At 56.8% G+C, this 20272-nt stretch overlaps 1 protein-coding gene across 12 annotated transcripts in view; it reads right to left on the bottom strand.

Moving 5' to 3' along the window:
- The window catches only part of CLEC16A (C-type lectin domain containing 16A), a 199202-nt gene that overhangs the window by 5537 nt on the left and 173393 nt on the right, over nt 1–20272 (bottom strand). For 7 of the 12 annotated variants that reach the window (XR_008294694.1, XR_008294695.1, XR_008294696.1 and 4 more), the window contains exon 22: nt 5189–5350. The exons of 2 other annotated variants lie outside the window; for them this stretch is intronic. Coding sequence is in view for 7 of the 10 variants with exons in the window: in XM_053213540.1 (XP_053069515.1) it covers nt 5189–5350 (162 nt within the window). In the remaining 3 variants the exon portion in view is untranslated. Of the gene's footprint in view, nt 1–5188; nt 5351–14769; nt 14919–15211; nt 15452–20272 lie in introns of those variants that run through there. 3 more of the 12 variants (XM_053213546.1, XM_053213543.1, XM_053213545.1) reach the window with 2 other exon arrangements.

Below are 20272 nucleotides of genomic sequence, written 5' to 3'. Positions count from 1 at the left end.
CCCCTGCCAGGTGGCGACAGTCGGTCTCCAGGGGCCCACCCCTTCCTTCTTCCTATAAAACCCCAGAGAAAAGTCAAAGTGCGCCATAACTCCAGGGGCCTGGCCGACGGACGACAGAAAGAGCAGGCTGGCCTTTACCCTGACTTCGTTTTGTAAGAGACGGTCTTTCCTCCTCAAAGCCGCTCACCCAGGACGTGTGTGAAACACAACCGAGCTGGCCACAGAGCTCTTGTCGGAGGAGTGTTCTTACCAGAGCCCCACACAGAGCGGAGGTGTGCCAGCGTGTGTGTGAGCGACTGTGCACGGGAGTGTGTGAGTGTGCATTCACCTGTGTGTGTGCGTGCGTGCGAGGGACCGCTGTAACCCGGGAGGTATTTCTGAAGTATTCCTACTCGCCCTTCATCTGGTTCCAAATGGGGTCTATGTCCTCTTTCCTGCTGTATGTTCTCTGCAATTTCAGCTTCTCAAATGAAGTGTTTAAGAAAAGAACCCCTGCTAATTCCATCCCTGTAATTTTCTCACTGGGGAACAAGCTGAGGCCTATCAAGCCGGCTGCACTGGACGAGCGGGTGATGAGACGCCAGGTTCTGGATGCTTCCTCGGCCCAGGGCACCACCTCTCCTCAGGAAGGCTCAGGGGTCTGCCTGCACGTCAACTCACACATCAGGCGTTAGAACTGGAAAATAATTCTCTGGGCACGGCCTTAACAGGGAAAAGACAACGAAAACTAAGTACCCTTGCTGCCATTTCCTTCTGGTTGGTTTCTCTGGTTACTGGGAAACACACTTGTGACCTTTTCTTCCACTGGGGGTGTCTCTTGGCCCTGATGAGAGCCCCAGCCCCTTCGAAAAAGCCACTCACAAGCATCCACACTCTATTTCTGGCATGTCAGGGAGACTCAGAAGCAGGTGCTCCCAGCACAGAGGGCAAACCAGGGTCCAGCCGGGTCCCTTCTCCCTGCGGCGAGGGGCCCTCGGCCAGCACTGGGCCACAGGCCTCAGCCCTCACAGGCACATGGGCTGTCCCTCAAAAAGAGACTGTATCTGGAAAGACAGAATTTATAGCTAGACCCCAGGGAGAGAAGAAAAGCAATCTTCTTGTCTCGTGCCAGATGCTGGGCTTAGCCTGGGTGGGCCTGTGTGAGTCCCAAAGGCCACCTCCTCACAGACCCCGTCCCATGAACCCCTCAGCCTCCGGCTTCCTTTTCCAATGCCCAGTCATCTGACAGAACCTGGCCTCCCCCGCACATCCTACCCTCTATCCCCAGGGCCTGCGCACAGCAGGGACTCCACAAAAGCCTGCCCGGTGAGAAAACGTTAATCGTTAATTGGGGGATGGGGTCTCTAGGCTGGCACAGAGAAGTCCCAAGACAGACTGGGCCTGAGGGCCACTCCTGGGGGCACCCTAGTGAGATCAGCTCTGACATCCATAGAAGCTGAGTCAGTCAGACTCAAGACCCCCTGGGAAGCTGAGAGAATCTGTGTTTGGGACAAACAAGGACCTCTTGCAAACCCAGGCAGAAAATTTCAGGTCCCCCGGGCCGGACAGAGGGTGGAGGTGGAAAACAACCCAGTATCAAAAGGGTTCCACGCCCTCATTTGGGGATGAACCCATGTGGGCTGGCAGAGGAGATGTGGCCATCTGCAGTCCTTTGCTGATTCGGGGGGACTGCCAGGCTTCCCCCCGACAGGGGCCACCCAGCCCAGCCTTGCTGACTGCGGCTGCACAGTTGCCAGGGTCCTGTGGGCCGTGGCTTTTCCTTTGGGTTCTAGAGCAACCACGCACACTGGAAGGAGACAGGCATGTACTTCACGGGCCGCCCCCAACCGACATCCGAACCCAGGTCTCTGGAGCGCCACACGGAGGCACCGGAGACAGATTCAGGAGCTGCGTGGATATTCTGCTGGGCTCTCTCGGAAGGCGGGACATGGGTTCTGGAGTCGCTCAGGCTGGAGCTCACGTGTGGGATCCTCCACTTGCGGGCTGCACCGTGGTGGCCGAGCCCTGGGATCTTTCTGAGACCCCGGGGTTTTCAGCTGCACAGTGTGAGGGGCAGGGTGGCAGGTCTCAATGAGGGGGCATCTGTCAAGTGTTTACGAGCACAGTGCTTGGCCCGTGGGGGGTCAGGGGGCTTGCTGGGGAGGTACAGCCACCGGGGCCTATGGGCAGGTCTACACCGCGTACCAAGTACACACCGAAAAGGCCGTGTAGGGAGTTCCCAAGCCACAGCGACTGCTAAGACAGTGGGAAGGTCACCCCTGGCTTTCAGGGACATTCTTGGATCATTCTGGGTTTCAAAACCACAGAGACATGGAAAACTGGGCCTGTCTTGTCCCCTGATGGATGGCGTCTCTCGTATGCTTCCCCAACCGAACACCTGACCGTACGCAGTGTGGCTTCCAGAGCAGAGGCCACTGGAGTTAATTCCGGCTGTGAAGGGCCTAGCAGCTGCACCGGGAACTTCCTGGACTCACAGGCTCTGGAAATACAGGGGGAGGAATGCTTCTGATTCCACACTGTGTCCTCAAAAACCACTTGGAGGACAAGTGGCCCCTTGACTGGGCTGCAGCTGTTGTCTGCTGTCCGGGCCGGGTGGGCTGTCGGGGGAGGCCCTGGCCCATCCTGGTGCCCGGCCAGCCCTCCAGGGACGCTGCCTGGGGCCGACTGTGGCCGGGCCCCGTGGGCGGGGAGTCTGGTGCAGAGGCAGCACAGGGCCGGCCTCTGCCGGTCAGGAGCCCGAACGCTGAGGCCCCGCTCCGGGCCGACATCAAACCAGGAAACTGGCCGAAAAGCACCCGTCCAGACCAAACCTGCCTCCCTTCCACCCTCCGCTTCCTGTTCTGCACGGCCTGGTAAGATGCCAGGCAGACGCTGGAACCATCTGCGTAGGCCTGCCCTTATGAGGAACACGGAACCCTTATGTGCTGCTCTCTGCCTGGACCCAGGAGGCTGAAGCCTGGCCGGGAAGTCTGTCATGGAGAAACTAACGGACTCCTGGAGCTGGGGCCCTGTGGCGGGGAGGAGCTTGCGGGTTCTGATGCTGTTTCTAGGCATCGGGAGCTGGGTCCTCAGTTAAGAGCAAAGTACAAGACGCCTGACAGGCGGGCCCTTCGTCGGGGGGTGAGTTATTTCAGCGTCTGCAGACATATAGGCAGGCTGGGCCGCAGGCTTTTACTGTCAGGCAAGCATAAAAAATGGGGACTCGTGCACTTGCCTCGGCAGGCCTGCGGGGACGCCCCGAACGGGGGCAGACACCCAGGAGAGCCTGACCGTCACGTATCGACTGGAACTGCCTCGCTACCTGACAGCCAGGCTGACAGCCGCTGCGTTTGTCAGATGAGAAGACCTGTCATTGGCACCGTGCAGGGGGTGGTGGGGGTGGGGACGGAGGGGCTGAGGGAGGCCAAGAGAGAAGAAACTCGCATTCTGGGGACCCTGAACCTCCGGGGGAAGGCACAGAGCGGAGCCCCAGGGGGCCACGCTCAGGTGAATGCCTAAACAGAGGCCCGACTTTGATGATTTGGGTCTTTGCCGGTTTTAGTTTTAGACTAAGAAGCACACGGCTCGTTTGTTTAGCTGTTGTCTGTGCTTCCCGAGAATGAAAGCAAGGGATACGTAGCTCCGCCAGGAAGAGACCTCATGTGTGTCTGGATGCACACAACACGGACACGGCAACGTGCACATGCAGGCAGCACGTGGGCGCACACACAAGCACACGAACACACAGCCCTGGTCCCCAGAGCCGGTTCGAGACCAGGCTTCGGAGGGAGGGGGAGGGCCGTTCTGGGCTTTGGAGAAAGCTCCGTCTGGACGTCCCGCTACGGGCCTGGGAATGGCAGCCACGCATGCAGCCAAGCTCGGATCAGGCTCAGAAGGAGCTCAGACAAGGCGGCTGCCTCCTTAGAGCTGGGGCGGTGGCGGGGCAGGGCGGGGGGGGAGGCGTGGAGCAGGTGCCGAGTGGAAGGGGGTCTAAGTGAGGTGGCTTGAGGATGACCCCGCTGCCTGGGCCTCGTGAATGTCAATAGTAGATGGACGTAATGGATGCTCGAGGGAGGAGGGGGGCTGCAGGCAGGACGCTGAGATGCCCTGGGCCACAGGCGCGGAGATGGGGCTGGGTTAACCCTTTGCTGGGGGATGGAGAGGCTGAAGATTCCGGAGAAGAGTGGGCACCGAAGGAGATCTTGGGCTCTGGTGCTGAGGGGACGACATCCAGGGGCCCTTAATTTCCTGGTACCACAGGGACAGGTGGCTTTTATCAAGCCCCATCCATCCACAACCTAACTAGAGTTTGGTCAGGCGCCCCTGAAACGTGATAGGCGAGGAATGTGGACAGGACCCTGAAGGAACAGCGAAGCATGAGGAGGGTCCCCAAATGAGGGTACAGACCAGAGTCACTGGGGGCTGCCCAAATCAGAGACGCCCGGGGCCCTCCAGACCCACAGAGTTGTGCTGCTGGGGTGGGAAGCCTCGCGCACCATCAAGGCCACCACCAGCAACCGCCTCCCCGCCCTCCGTGCCCTGCTCCTCTGGCTGCGTGGTGGGGCCACGATGTTCAGGAAAAAAGCCTGGTGCCCTCCTCCTGGGATCTCACACAGCACGGTGAGGCGCTCGCGTGACCCACTCACACGTCTCACTGCGGACGCCCCGTTCGCGGGGGTCTGCCCGTGCTATGTCTGCACCTGTACGAGGTCCAGGAAGGCGAGATGTGCCTCCAGCACATGCTGACGGACTCTCGAGAGGTGGGCCCTGGGCACAGACGACTGGACTGCACCATTTACAGAGGAGACTGGTACGGTATGAAGGCAAGAAAAAATTAGCAGGGACGCAATTCTTCCGCCAGTTGGAAACGATCTCGTTGGGGAGACCCCTCCTCGTGGGGGTGACAACGGGGTGCATTCAGACTTGGCCGCTCGCCATCTGTCCCCTCCAGCTGTGCGGTCAGGTGAGGGGGGTCAGCGGGGGGGGGGGGGGGGCGCCAGCCTGCACAAGGAGTGACTCCTTCCCTGCCGGGAGCTAAACCAGTCGGCCTGTGGGCCACGCCCCATCAGAACGAACCCAGAACCCGGAGCGGCAGTGTCCCCAGACATGGAGGCGAGGAGGAGCTGGGGGTCAGCAGTCTTGACACTGAGGGATCACAGAGTTCCCGGAGGCACCGCCCCTCCCCCACCCCACGTCACGCGGGCAATACCTGCCGGGCTCTGGATGGCGGAAGGGGTGGACGACAAGCTGGCGCCTCCAGAGTCACAGTGGCTGGTGCTCCCGCTGCCGCTGGGGCTCCCGCTGGCAGACGGCGGTGGCGAGGACAGGGACGGCGAGCTGTGCTGGTTTATGCACTGGGCCACGGCGAAGCCTGCAAGACAGGCGGGGAGGTGACCAAGCAGGAAGAAACACGCTGGCCCGGCAGGAGGGGCGCCGCGCTCGCCAAATGCCCAAATGCGTGTGAGACCCCCTGGGGCAAGCCCGCACCTCAAAGGTGGGGCCGGGAGCCTTAAGGCAAAACCAACCCAACCCGGTGCCCTGAAAGTCTGGGTCCGCTCCCCAGAGTGAGCTGACCTCTCTGGTCACACCTGGACACGCTTCAGAGCTGTTTCAAGGAGGAGGGTGCAGCCGGCCGTAGAGCTGAGGGCCGCGAGCCATAAATCTGAGTGCTTGACGCTGGCTCAGCAACGGGCTGGCTGTGCCCTTGAAGGGGACGCGCAGCCTTGGGGCTTCAGAGGCATCGTGGTGAAGCCCACGTAGGGATGTGAGACATCCTCACGGCAAAGTCTTGGGGCCCTTGCGAACGCCCCTGAGTTCTGTCCAAGGCAGGCCACTGGGCGGGAGGGGGAGGAGCCCCCCGGACTCTCCCTGTCCCAGATTTTGCCCCGCTCTGGAGGCTCTGGTGAAAGGCGCCCGTACGTGGGGCTCCACCCTGCCCTTGGAGCGGCTCTGGGTTGAGAGATGGGGACCGCACGTTTGTGAGGCCCGCGAGCGCCACACTTCGGAGACACTCAGAGCTCTACTCACCTCGCGGACGCGGAAGCACACGCGGCCAGCACCACCCCCCGACTGTGGGCTGGGGGTATCACGACCAGGTTCTCGTCACCGCACTGCAGTGGGGGTATAGCGGGGCACGGGGCACGCGGGGAGAGCAGAGTGTTCTTTATGGCGAGAGGAGCCCCTTTTCCAGGGATGTGTGCTTTCTGTCTGCAGACCGTGGCTTCTGCCATTTTCACAGCCTGCTTTTCTCAAGGCCCGTAGCTTCTGATTTTACTCACTAAGCGCACGAAGTTCCCATGGAACAAAGGCCTTGCTGACGAGCCCAGGGGACTACGTGGACCATGGTGGCTCCTGCTTCAGCCCCCACGAGCTGGGCAGGACCCTGGTCAAGCTGCTTCTGCCCCGTAATTCAGAAGCGGCACCAAATCGGAATGGGAATTGGGGGGCAAGTCCTCCTAGGTGAGAGGGGGGACCCCAACCTCCTGGCCAACCACGTCAAAGCTCTCCACTCCGTAAGCATGCCCGCCCCAGCCAGCCCCAAATCTCATTCGCGCCACCTGCACTGGCTGAACTTCATAGTGCCTGGCTCCTGCTGACACTTCTTCCAGAAGGTTCTCTAGGCCCTGACCTCACCTTTCTCAGAACTCAAGAAGGCGGCAGGGGGGTCAAGCAGCAGTCAGCAAACTACAGCCCACTGTTTTGTAAATAAAGTTCACCTGGAGCACAGCCATGGTTCCTTGCTTGCATACTTAGTCTGTGGTGGCTTTCGAGCTACACTGGCCACACGGAGTAGGGGCCACATGACCTGCAAAGCCTGAAATATTTTACTCTCTGGCCCTTGACCGAAGCAGCACACGGAGCCTGGACTCTGGTGCCAGGAAAGCTTGGGTTCTACTCCCGATCCGATCTGCTCACTTACCAGCCCGCGGGGCGAGTAACTGTACTGTCCTGAGCCCCTTCCCTTCACCCACCGGTGGGCAAACATGGGCCTGGCTGGGGTGGGGTGGGGGTGGGGGGTGGGAACCTGCTGCTTCGTCCCCGCTTAGGACTAGAGGGACCCGGTACCCGGCCCCTGCGGAGGAGCTATTTGGTATTAATGTTTGTGTGAAGTTATTTTTGCCTGAGGATTGGCTCCTTAAAAACTGGGTCTTTATTGTCTTATTTTGATGTGACTTTTTAGTGATTTTTATTTGAGTACAGTTGACATCCAATGTTCCATTAGTTTCAGGTGTACAACTTAGCAACGAGTCAAGGTTCTACATTATGCTGTGCTCAGCACAAGTGAGGCTACCTTCTGCCCTGTTGTATCGTCACTATTATAACACTCTTTATTCTTTACGCTCTGCTTTTTGTTCCCGTGACTTAACTCGTTCCCTAACTGGAGGCCCGTACCTCCCGCTCCCCTGCACCCACTCTACTCAACCCCTACTCCCCTCCCCTCGGGCGGGCAGGGTCTGTATTTCTACCCCGAGCCAGGCCCTCCGGGTTGTGCGATGTAAGGGCAGGTGGATGTGAGGCCTTGTGGGAGCGGGGCGGGTATTTGCCAGCTTCTCTTTCGTGGCGGGCACGACTCCCCACCCCCGGCCTACTGCGCAGGTTTGCTTGCAGGGAGCGCAGGCCGGACGCGCTGGAGTTCCCTGCGAGATGCCGTTACGCGATACACTGTGTCTGTGGCGGAGGGGGAGGCTCCGATGAACTCCGGCAGACGTCGAGGCGAATCCAGACGCCAGGCAGGAAGATTCCCAGGGGGCAATCAGCCGCAGCCCCACAGCACGGGCTTTATAGCCGCTTACTTCTTAATCACTTCAAGCGGTAAACCCCCAAGTTTACAAGCTGTTAACTTGACTCGAAAATGAATCACGCCTTAACAAATCAAAACGTCAAGATGGCTTTTCCTGAGCTGCGCATTTATCGGCGCGACGAACACCGGGGCCGCCAAGAGTGGTAACAGGGTCGGGACTCAGCCTTTTACGCTTCCGACGACGCCCTGGCTGGAATGAACTGACAGCGTGGCCGTCACTAAGGTGGTCACCTACCTCTTCTCTGAAGACAACGTCTTCTCTCTCGTGCTCTTTAAAGCCCTGGCTTATGCCCTGGGGCATGTGGGGCAGCAGACAAGGTGCTGAAATTCAGCCAGGAGACTAAAGTTCCTTCGTGTGGGGAAGGGGTCAGGGTCAGGCCATAGATCGACCGTAAATACTGCGGACCTTTTGTATGTGCCGAGAATTAAACAGAAAAAAAAAAAAAAAAAAAATCACCAACTTCTGATCCCACCTGTCGGCAGGGTCTAGCTGAGCGGAGGCGACTGAATACATCCCTCCCTTGCTTGCTGCTGTGCAAACGGCCCTCCCTCCTCTGCCCTGCTGTGTACTCCTCTCTCCCCGCCCCCTGGCACTGGGGACCCAGAGAGGCTCAGGGACGTTTTTTCTTTTTGCCAGGTGCCCAGATTCTCCCTGTCATTTGAAGGGGCTCCTTCCCAGATGGAAGTGGCAGCCACTTTGAGAGCCAGTTTGACCGGTCAGAGGGTCAGGAAGGCCCTGGAAAGAACTCTGGGGCCCTGCTGCTGCTTCTTGCTCCATCTCTGCAAGGCGGTTCTTGGTGAATCAACGTCTGCGTAGGTGCCCAGGGGCTTTCTGGGCACGAGTCAAACGCACATGGATGCCAAGTACTTGCAGATGCAGACGTGCCAGACCTGGGACAAGGGCACAGGCAGAGAGGCCTCTCTGAGATCACCTCCAGCAGATAAAATTCCTGGCTCTCCCTGAGGATGGCTCAAGAACAGCCTGCGAAACGCGTATCAAAGGCCATATGATTTTCACGCCATCTGATGGATTCCACGTCGAGAACTTTAGGCTGTGGAAAGCACGTGGGTGGACCCACAGAGGGAACGATACGGACGTTGGAAGCACTGATGTGTGTATGAAATGCCCAACAACAGGGAAAGGTCAAATGAACTCGAATACGTCTAGGCGATGAAACCCTCTGCTGCAGTAAAAAATGCTGATTTGAGGGGCACCCGGGGGGGGCTCAGTCAGATAAGCGTCTGACTTCGGCTCAGGTCACGATCTCGCTGTTTGTGGGTTGGAGCCCCGCATCGGGCTCTGTGCTGACAGCTCGGAGCCTGGAGCCTGTCTCCCACTCTCTCTGCCCCTACCCCACTCATGCTCTGTCTCTGTCTCTGTCTCTGTCTCTCTCTCCAAATAAATAAATAAACATTAAAAACAATTTTCTAAAAAACGCTGGTTGGAGAGAAGATGAAGGCTGGAGGGAAACGCTGGACACAGTAAACGAGCAAAGATTAGAAAAAGCATGTCCCACATGTTTCTGTTATCGTAAAAAAAAAAAAAAAAAAAAAAAAATCAGGCTCTGTCTCCCTCCTTGCAGAGACTGCAGGGATCAAAGCTAAAGTCATGGGTTTTATTACGAGAGTTCTCGTTTTCATTTTTGTGTTTGTCTGATTTTTTTTTTCAAGATTCTGACTATGATTATTATTTTATACCAGAAAAAGAAGGGAGGGTGAAGGTGGGGACAGGACCTGGGCAGGCTCAAGCTCCCGGGGCCCTAACGCACCCCTGGGATCTGTCCTGGCCTCCAAAGCTCTCTCCCCCGGACTAACTGCCTCCGCGAAGCCGGGGCGAGGCGCGGTGCTCCCAGAGCAGGCAGCGTTCTAATGGCGAGACGCGTCCCCTGCTTTCCAGGAGCGCGGGTGTCACAGGGGCAGGCCCGGGTCTTCCTCCCGCCCTCCGGCCCCCTTCTGCCAGTTATTCTGGGAAAATGAACTCATGAGTAACTCTCTGGCTTTGTCAAGCACACAAATACCACAAAAAGGTCAGCCTTCTATTTTAGGCCCACTGATAGAAGGAGCACTGGGCTGGGAGTCAGAACTGCAAGTCTGGTCCAAGCTCCGCCCAAATGGCTTCGCGACCTCTCCTCTGCGGGTCTCCACATCTTTATGTGAAAAACAAGACAGTAAGTGAGAATCTCTTGGCTTAAATGGTCAATACGTTTTACCTACAAACACACATATGATTTGAGCACCGTGACCTTTTTGGGAGCAGGCAAAGGAGAAGACGCTGAAAACTATACGTTGAATACACTTTGTACATACCCCGCTCTCTAGAAAGGGCAGCCACTAAAGCCTTCCCTGGGGAGAAGCAGGTTGCTAAGTGAGTCAGGGTCCAGAGCTGGCCGACAGCAGCCCAGGGGCTCACAGATGTGTCTTGTTTCTCTCACACCAGGCTTACGGTCTTCTTGTTTTACATTGGGAGATTTTTACATACAAATCTGGACTTCTGGCTTTGTCAAAGACAGAAAGATCCGGGGACGCCTGGGGGGCTCGGCTGGGCGTCCGACTTTGGTTCAGGTCATGATCTCATGGTTCGTGGGTTCGAGCCCCACATCGGGCTCTGTGCTGTGGGTGCAGGGCCCGCTTTGGATCCTCTGTCTCCCTCTCTCTCTCCCCCTCAAAAAAAACTTAATAAATAAATAAAAATTAAAACAAATAGGAAGATCTGGCAGTATGGGGCCCCAGTCCCACGTGGCAGCAACGGGAGTGGGGAGCAGACTCCGCCCCCCCCCCCCCCCCCCCCCAACCTGACTTGCTTTGTGCTCCCAGGTGTTCTGGTTGTTACACTCTACTTATGCCCAGATTCTTGGTCAAAGAACTTCCCCGGGACTCAGGGAAGTTCCAGACCCCACAGACATTTTGGGTCAGCTCCTTCCCCAAACCCTCCCCGCTATGGGATCACTGGCAGGGCATTTGACACGGTGCTGCCTGCCTCCAGCAGCCCGCGTGGGTCCTCAGACCAAGCGACAAGGACCACTCACTCTCTGCCTCAGCTAGGATCTTCCCTTGGTTTAGAAGTCGCCTGTGCCTCTTTTCTGTCTTCATAAATCCTTTCCCCATTCTTTAAAGGTCAGGGACAGCCTGGGCAAGGGTTTCTGCCGCGAGCACGGTTAACTATTCTCTCGTCTGGCTCCCGCAGCCTGCCTCATCTGTTCTACAGGAGCGGCCCTCCCCCTCCCGAGTAGGGCCTAAGACCCTTCTTTGCATAGATGCCTTGCCTAGGTGGTTTGTACAACGTTCCTCACTTAACGGGTAACACCTGGGATCCTCTGGGGTCCAGAGGGATTTGGACAGTATTTCTGAGACTATGAGTTGTCTCCAAACACCCAATTTCCCCTTCATTCGTTACAGGACCTGGCAGCTGGGCCTGGCCATGGGGCTAAGTTGTGGACAATGAGATAGAAATGAAAGTGGCACGTCGGATTTTCAGGAAGCCTCCTCCACTGCGTTTCCTGAAACATGGATGTGATAGCTGGAACTCCAGCAGCTGTCTTGGACCACGAGGATGAATCACATATTAGAGATGACAGCACGGAGCCGGTAGAGGTTTGGGTCCCTCACGCTTTGTGCCGTACCTGACGGTCTCCACTTCCTCTACTTGAGAGGGAGATAAACATCTCGTCGGGGTCTTTCTTTACTGTGTAGTCGAACCTAATCTTAACTGACAGTTGCAAAAAAGCTTTGTTAGTGCAGGGATGTAAGCCGAGCTTTGCAGGGGCAGGGACTAGCTGGTCTCCAGAGCTGGTGGAGGGAAAGCCGGTCTGCGCTTTCTGGGGGATTCTGGGAGCGGCGGAGTGAGCAGAGAGAAGGAAAGGGGGTAACTGAGATGGGAGACGTGAACTTCCTCACAACCACCTCCACCAATCTTTGGGAAACGTTCCTTCAACTCTTTCCTTGTGAGGTACAAGTGGACTTTTTAGGTGGTAACCAGGGAAGGGACCGAGTTTCCATCTGGGTTCACACCAGGCCAGGCAGAGATCATGCCAGAGGGCCCAAATCTGAGAGACCAGAGGGTGGGAAGGCTTGCACGCATGCAGCTGGAGAACTGGGGGGTGGGAACCAAAGGTTGCCTAAATCTCTGAGGGGCAGGGAGGTCCCAGCTGACCTCTGTCATCTGCCAAGTGCTTGTGCAGTGTTGCAATGCAATTCCTCGGGGGACATCGCTTATGTGCCACCACTTCTGGGTAAAACCTAGACGATGAGAGAACTACGGCGGCAACCGGGGGATTCCACAGGGACCCCGCGGACAGCTGAAGGGGAAGGAAGCCGGCTGGCCCGCCTACAGCTCACCCAGGAGGGATTGGGCACTCTGCTAAATGGCACGCGCCTCGCCCCACTGCCTCAACCCCTACAGATGCTCTTACGTACTACCTGCTTCCAGAAAGGATTTGAGGTGGCTTAGATATTATGGTATTCTTTTTTAAGTTGACTTACTTATTTTGAGAGAGAGAGAGAGAGAGAGAGAGAGAGAGAGAGAGAGGAGAGAGAGAGGGGTGGGGTGGCGTGGGGCACAGAGAGGGAGAGACAGAATCCCAAGCAGGCTCTGTGTTGACCGCAGAGAGCCCGACGCAAGGCTCGAATGCACAAACCGCGAGATCATGACCTGAGCTGAAGTCGGACGCTTAACCGACTGAGCCACCCAGGCACCTCGGTGGCTTAGATTTTAAAGCCCAAACCCGAATGCCATAGATACTGAATGCTGAAAGCCACTGAAACACAAACTGAATGACGAGAGTACCACTGAAAGGCAGGTGGAAACTGAAAAAGTGCCCCAGAACAGCTGCCGGCTATGGGAAGCTGATGTCACCTGTTTGGCTCTGTGCTTCCTGGGAGCCAAGACCTCAAGGAAAAGCTTCCCCAGTGACCTCACTCTTGTGACACACAGGTTCGCATGCAAGGTTCCTGTCTCTACCCACTCCTGGAAGACGCCGCTGTCTGCCTGGAGATGGGGCCCCATTCTGGAAATGTAATGGCACCTCACGGCGCTTTTCAAACGTTTCTCCCTCACTGTACACGAGCTAAAAGCAGAACCGCCCGGCTGCAGGGTGCCTTGCCAGGGGTGGGCTTCTGCTGGCTCTTCCGGACACCGGTGCAGGTCCTACCTTTGAACCTCAGAGACACAGCAGGCGGGTCCCTCAGAGCCTGAAGGCTATGGGCCGCAAACCCGGGCATGGCAGGGCCAGGCCAGTAAAGTCGGTGAACGAGGAGGGGCCGTCTCGAAGGGTGAACGGCCCTCCCCACCCGCCACCTGTCTTCCCTTCTTTGGTTATGATGTGGGCTCTGAGGAGCAGTTCCCTTCTGTCAGGAAAAGAAACCCATCACATGGACACTCGGCCGCTGCGTCGGGGGGGTGGGGGCAGAAGGGACTGGTCAAGCGCCCGGAGCAAGCGGGAAAGTGAAGCTCCCCAGCCCCTCCTGACCGCCGCTGCCTGAGAGCACTGGCCTTTGCCTGGCCGCGGTTTCCTGTTCTGCCGGGGAAGCTGGATATGAGGATTTTACGTAAAACCTCCTGATTTTCAGTAGCATTGACAACTTAATTCAAGTTCCATGTTTTAAACAAGCAGCAGACCACCCCAGCCGAGGGAACCAAGGGCGCCCCCCACCTGTGTGGGCCGTGAGCGCGTGTGGCTGAGCACCTGCCATGAGGCTTCTGCGTCCGGACTATGTGACTCGGGGGCACTTCGGTCTCGTGAAGCTGTGCCTCACAGAAGCCCAGGCTTTTTCAGGAAAGAGCTCTAAGATTTCGAGGGGGAAAGCGGCCTGCCCTGGCAAAAGCCAAGATTTACTCATGCTCGTTCCACACTGAAAAGCAGAAAATGAAGCCTGCTGAGGGCCGATTCAGGAGAAGCAACCTGTGCATTTTCGGCGTTCTCCAATGTGAATGAGGCCCGTGGGGCCAGGTGCCCCCAGCTGGCCTTTTCATGACAGGTTTTCACGACACAGCGTTCGTGTTTTCTCACCGCCCCAGCGTTGCTGGGAAACGGTCACAAATCGGCATGCCTTGTGACCTCCTCGCGCATGGAACCGAAGACGGCAAGCATGGCCGCCGCAGAGTTTCTTCCCTGGATGGTTCCTTCCATCCAGGATGGTTCCTGGATGGTTTCCTCCCTGGATGGTTCTGTCCTTTCCCCTCCCAGTGCAGTCTGCCAGGTGCCCGGGTGGGAGGAGGGCTAGGGAGAACTGAGTTTGGAGTCTCAGCCTGCCGGGGGCCCTGGGCAGACCCCAGAGTCTACAGGGTAGGGCCGACAGACCACACGGAGCTTTCTCGTCCACGCTGTGGACTCAGGAGGCTGGCTCTGAAGCCCGCCCCCGGAAAGAGGAGAGTGATGCCCAAGGGTGGTGGGGGCTGGGGGCCATGGAGTTGGGGGCCACACCAGAAAAGCCAAATTACCCACAAGTCTTCCAAGAGCGTGTGCATGGGGGACTGAGGAGGCAGGGTTCAGATTCAAGCCTAAGAGTAGCACACCCACAACGGGTCAGGCCAGGCCTAGGTGCCCACACATGACTCTTCCAAAGAATTCACACAAAATGAAAGCATCTACCAACACGGGTGCAGGGTTCAGAACCCTGCGGGCCAGCAGGACCCTTGGGGCATCCCCCACAGCTCCTTCCCTTACTGTGAGGACTCTGAGGTGACGGTGAGGGTGGAAGACACGGGAATCTGCCCACAGACCCTTCCGGTTTCCCTTCATGACGAACCACATGTGATTTTCTGCTACATGGGTGTGTGCACAAAGCTCTGGGCTTTAGGGGTGATCTCCGGGCTTCCCCCCGACAGGTCCCTGGAAACTGTTTCTGATTTGCTTCATGTGCACCTCCTGTCTGGTCCAGGGGGCAAATCAGGAGCCTGGGAAATGGGGCATTTCTAACGCCTCCTTTGAGCCGAGCCTGAGCAATGTCACCACGGGTCACGTGACCCCTAGATCAGTGACCGGCTGCACCTGAAAACGCCACAAGACTTTTATTTCTGGTTGCATCGAAGCGGGTAACGTGTCCAATGTACAAAAATAGCTGGGACTTGCAGAATCTTTTGGCCTATAGCTCTGTATCCATGGACAAATCCTCTTGGATTCTAAGGACTATACTTGAAAACCTGCAGAAAGGAAAAAACGGCCTTTCAGTATCTTGCTTTCTTTTTGTGCCGTCTCTGCCCCGGCCTTGGCCCTCAAAGTAGTTTTGCTCCCCGGTGAAGCCTGCCTGAGTGGGCCACTACCGACCAGGGAGGCAAAGCCTCGATGGCCCCCTGGCTGCCGGGGAGCATCTGGGCCGTGTGAACACCAGCTCCTTGCTGTGCCGGCACCCTTTTCGCTGTCTTGAACACGGGACCCTCTCCGGCCCACAGAGTGACCGGTCAGCGGCATGTGGGGGCACGGGGGCACTAGGTCTCTTGAGAGGCTCTTATGGCGGCATCACCTCGCTCTGGAGTTTTAAAACCGAAGGCTGCAAGGACTTGGACTTCACTCCCGAGGCCCGGGCCCCTGCCGTGCCCAGCCCCCTGCCCTTTCCGGTGGTATTACCGTCTGTACATTAGCAAGCAGAGAGCTCCCCAACACTCTCTCAGCAAAGGCATTAGAAAGCTCAGCAGTGGCCATCTCGACTGCCTCTCTACTAAGGCAGGAACCAGGGCTGAAAGAGCAGGGAGAGGGAGGTGGGTTAGACAGTTGTCAGGGCAGAGGGGTCACCGACCCCTGACTCCTGCGGTTCCGGCTCCCGACGGGGCAGAACCTGGAGCCACTGGCCAGGGCGGGGGTGGGTCACCTTGCTGGCAAAGGACGCCCCGCCCCCCCCGCGGCTCTCGCCAGCCTTGGGAGCGCCTGGTTCTTTCTGCCGAATTGTTCGTCTCCCCAGCCGTGCTCTGTGCGCTCGGGCCGCAGCAGGGTTAGGGCCACGCCGACGTGCATGCCCGCCTCGTGTGTTCTACAGAGTGGCGGAGTGCACGGGGGCCAGGGAATGCGTGTGGGTCTTCTGCAGAAGGCACGTGCCCTCGGCACAGACTTAATAAATACGCTCCCAAAGCAGAGCCCCACACCGCGGCCCCGATGGCGCGTGCACTTTGCGAGGACCCGGGCTCCACAGAGTCGGGTGGTTAACTTCTGCAGCCGGGCCACGTCACCAAAGCCCCTCCTACCGGGTGCTTTAATGGATCGGGTTTGGGCCCCACCAGCAGATGATGATGTCCCGTTCCACGTCATCTACAAAAAGAACTGGAGACACTCTCTCCAAGTACGCGAGTCCGACAGAATCAGTGTGTCCAGAGCCGTACAGAGATCGCGGTGGAAGGGGGCCCAGAACAAGCTTCAAAAGCCATAAGCCAGGGCCTTGAGTGGACAGGGACTTTATCGGCTTCTGTCGCGGCATACCCGCGGGACACAGGCAAGCGGGCAGCTGTACACGCAGCTCTGTCATCCGCGAGGGAGGAGCCTCGAGATCACACGCTTGGCTCTGGGCCCATAGGTCCCACTCCGGGCATGGGGCACGGGGCACGGGGCACGGGGTGGAGAAAGCGCCCGGGGTCTGGCCACCCCACGCGGATGTGCGAGCACAGGGGAGCCGCTTCACGCTGCAGGCTGGTGTGCGCTCCCGTGTCAAGGGGGTGACAGCAGCACACCTGGCCGAATGCGTTGACACAGGTCACGTGTTCAGGTGGTGCTGGCCATTCTGATTACTTAACGGACATGCGTCACACCTAGACCTCGGGTCCAATGAGGCAAGAATTGAGGATTTTAATCTTTGTGTGTCTTTTCTTTTTTCCTTTTTACATAAAAAATTTTTTTTAACCTTTATTTATTATTTTTTTTGAGAGAGAGAGACAGACGGAGTGTGAGCAGGGGAGGGGCAGAGATAGAGAGGGACACGGAACCTGAAGCAGGCTCCAGGCTCTGAGCTGTCAGCACAGAGCCTAACACGGGGCTCACGACCTGAGCCAGTCGGATGCTTTGAGCCACCCAGGTGCCCCTCCCGTGTCTGTGTGTCTTTCCTTACCTGCGGGGGGTATGTCTCTTGGCTCTCTAGAGAAAACGGCACGACACAAAGCAAGCTTCTTCCTCCTGTGCTCAGTTGTGACCGAAGATCTTAGAAGTCAATGAAGACAAAGTTCAAGAGATGTATATGCAAACCGTAGATAAGAGGATGGGATTCTTGTTATTTTCATCAGGAGCCTTAGAATCTCATCGGTCACGTTTGGGTTCAAGACATGCGTGACTGTGTTCCGTCTTTGCTTAGGTGGAGCTGAATCCAAGTGTCCTTTTGAAAGATGTGCGCTGGGAAACACTCACGGGAGGAAGGGGAGGCGACAGCCACCTGGGCCTCCAAAGGAGTGGCTTTCCCCGGGTCTCTGTTCCTCGGTCCCCATCACATCCCGTGTACGTCCGTGTGTGGGTCCGTGTGTTGGTGCATGCACACGCGTGCTCCCTCCCCAGCTTACGGTCATCTTTTCGTTTCTAAAAGGCAACTGCTTCCAAAAAACGCTTGGAAATGATCTTGGCACTTAAGGGGGCGTGTGTCTTCTCAACAGAAAACTCCGGGCAAGGGGGCTTGCGAGGCCTTGGAGGGGGCTTCTCTGACAGGCCCCACTTGCCCCGCTTTCTCTTTGTGCTTCCCTGCAAATGCTAAGCTAATGTGTTCGACGCTGAAATCACCCTGGCTATTCTGCATTTGTAGTTTTCACTTATTTTTTTTTTAGTATTATTAATATTTCATCATAAAAGTATTGATTTCCTTTAACTAAGAGACTTTAAAGTTTGCTGCATCCTTAAGCATGATTTTATTATGTCTTGGGGCCAAATGTTTTTTCCTCCCCCCGCCAAAGGAATGCTTTTCCTTTCACATAATGTGTGTCGAGAAGAAAAAAGGAATTGATTCACAGAATTCTGCATTCTAGGCAACTTTTAAGGAACGTATCTAGTAGGTACACTGGATAGACATCTCCTAAACGTGAGCACGGGGTCTCACTGCTGAGCCTTTTTGTTAGAGGTAAGAGCCCGAGCACAAAATTTGTGTTAACATGAGTCAGCTCTAAGAGGAGCTGAAATGGGGCAATTATGACAACTCCAGAGATGACCTTGAAGCTTAAGAAAGTCCTCACGGGTACCCCAGGATTCATCGAAGCCCCACTTCTCCCGCGGTCTTCCCTCTTCCTTTCAGAAAGCCAACAGCAAACGAGAAGACGTCCCGCGGGAATAGGTTGCTTAGCAGAGGTTTCGTCTCCCTCCCCTGTGGGGCCCCGGTGTCAGAGGCCGGCTGTGGACACAGGCAAAGGGCGCCCGGGTTTCAGTGGACCCGTCCAGGAAGCAGGCGGAGGGCACTAACTGGCAAACCAAATGAAGCGCTCTGAAATGTTTAAATATTGAACATCCTCCTTCTCCTTCCTCCACATTCATTATTAAGTGGGACCCACACATCACTGTGCGCCTCGATTTCACTTCTTCCCAAGAATCCATGACCCAGTGGACAGTGCTCGGGGCGGGCGAGTGGGGGTGGGGCTGAGATTTGGGTTTTTTTTCTTTCATATCCTCGCTGGAAATCCTTTACGGTCAGCTTGTTTTTAGAGCCATGAATTCCTGGAAACGTCTCAGCCTTTCAATGACCCCTGGCGCCCGAATGCAGATGATTAGTGCCCCAAATATTGACAGACCGGACTTTTTTTCCCCTTCCCAACAAGGGAGCAGTGTCAGAGCGAGGCAGCGCGGAAGATGCTGCGGCCACCGGACAAGTGAGGCTGCACCAACGTCACTCGCACAGGCGATCTATTATTTGGGACCCTGTGGCTCCCTCAGCCTCACCTAGGTAGGAGCAACGCCCACCGTGCCAATGTCCGAAGCGCCCGGTTTAAAACAAAAAAATCTGTCTACAGCTACCGGATGTCCTTTGCTCAGCTATGAGACACGGGGAGGGAGGCTGGTAGTGACACAAAGCACATCAGATGTCAGCGGTCTGGGCCCGCTGCCAGAAAACTCAAGAGCCGGGCCCGGCATCACTCCTTGCGAAGAGGAACCTTTGGGACTGGAAAGATAAACCTAAATAAAATCTTTCCAGAAAAGAAGGCAGCACCTTTTCTTGGGAACAAACAAAGGGGGGCCAGGGCGGGCCATGGAGCTGCCCGCGGGGTGAGCTGGTTGCAAGCAGTCGCTGTTCTTGGGCTTTTATCTGTTCAAGTGAAATCGTCCCAAATGACCGGCCTACGGCTTCCACTTTCTTTTAAAAGACAGTACTACATTTGAGATCGATGTTTGCCCCTGAAATGCTGGCTAAATTTATCCTTCCCTGCATCCTGCTCTCTGGTCTCTGCACGAAGCTGGCGAGAGCAACGCCGGCCCGGCCTTGCTGAGTGAAGCGTCTGTCTTGCAACGCTCGCTCGCAGCTGGGAGCGCTCAAGCACCCAGCCCTGCCTGTCCCTTTGGTCACCACGGACACCAAGCCCCCAGGTCTCCTAAGGGTTCCTCTGCTGCCTCACTCTCTGAAGTCCCCGTGAATCAAGGCCCCGGCTCCCCGAGTTCTTTACCCCAGCTCTCCCAATCTACCCCGAAAAGCCATCGGGTTGGCTGGCTTTCAACGGCTCTAGAGGACCCCCTCCCTGGCCGGCCCCCGCCCCCCCCCCCCCCCCCCCCCCGCAAAGCGGCTGAGTGCTCATTATTGGATTGCCTTTCGAAGCAGTGGGACGACGGAGGCTGCCGTGGGCTTCACGGGCTGAACTAAACCAGAGAACTTACTTCTCTCTCCTGGTCTGGCTTGGCAAGCTGCCCTGTGAGTGAAATGTCACTGATTGATTTAGTGCCTGATGCCCAGAAAGCTCAGTATTTCTGAAATCTTTATTCCCTATATGCGGTTGCAAGAGAACGTGCCCTAAACAGACACTTTGAGCTCCGGCTTCTATTTTGCTGTTAACCTGTGGACTCTCTTTTTGGCAGGAGTAAGAGATAAAATAGAAATGAGGCTGGACAGAGGAACGCACGCGGCCAGGCCGGCAGGCAGGCGCATGCGCGCTGGGAGGACGGTTCTGCCTGGAGGCACCAAGCGGGCTGGCCAGTCTGGAGAGCCGCGCTGAGCGCAAGTGTGGGGTACAGGTGTGGGCAGCTGGGCACCCCTCGCCCCACTCCGCTTTCTGGACAGCAACCTGGCAAGGTGTTGTCAGGAGCCTTCAACAGGGGCATTCTCGCGGACTCTAAGAAGCGGTTTCCAAAGGAGTAACCAGAAGCGTGGACAAAGATTTCTGTACAAGGGTGGTCATCACAGAGCGAGGCATAGTGCACCAGAAACGACCTAAGTAGCCAGCGTAAATGGCCTGGCTAGGTCAATTTCGGCTAAACTTCAGACCGTCAAGAGTTGAACTGTGTCTCCCCCCAAATCCTCATGCTGAAGCCCTTATTCCTCAGAACGTGGCCTTATTTGGAAACGAGGTCATCCGCAGACAGAAGTAGTTGAGGCGGGGTCTTGAGGGGTGGGCTCTAA

Source organism: Acinonyx jubatus, chromosome E3 (genome assembly GCF_027475565.1).
Source record: "Acinonyx jubatus isolate Ajub_Pintada_27869175 chromosome E3, VMU_Ajub_asm_v1.0, whole genome shotgun sequence".
In the NCBI taxonomy this organism is placed as follows: domain Eukaryota; kingdom Metazoa; phylum Chordata; class Mammalia; order Carnivora; family Felidae; genus Acinonyx; species Acinonyx jubatus.
This window is presented reverse-complemented; position numbering and strand designations above follow the sequence as displayed.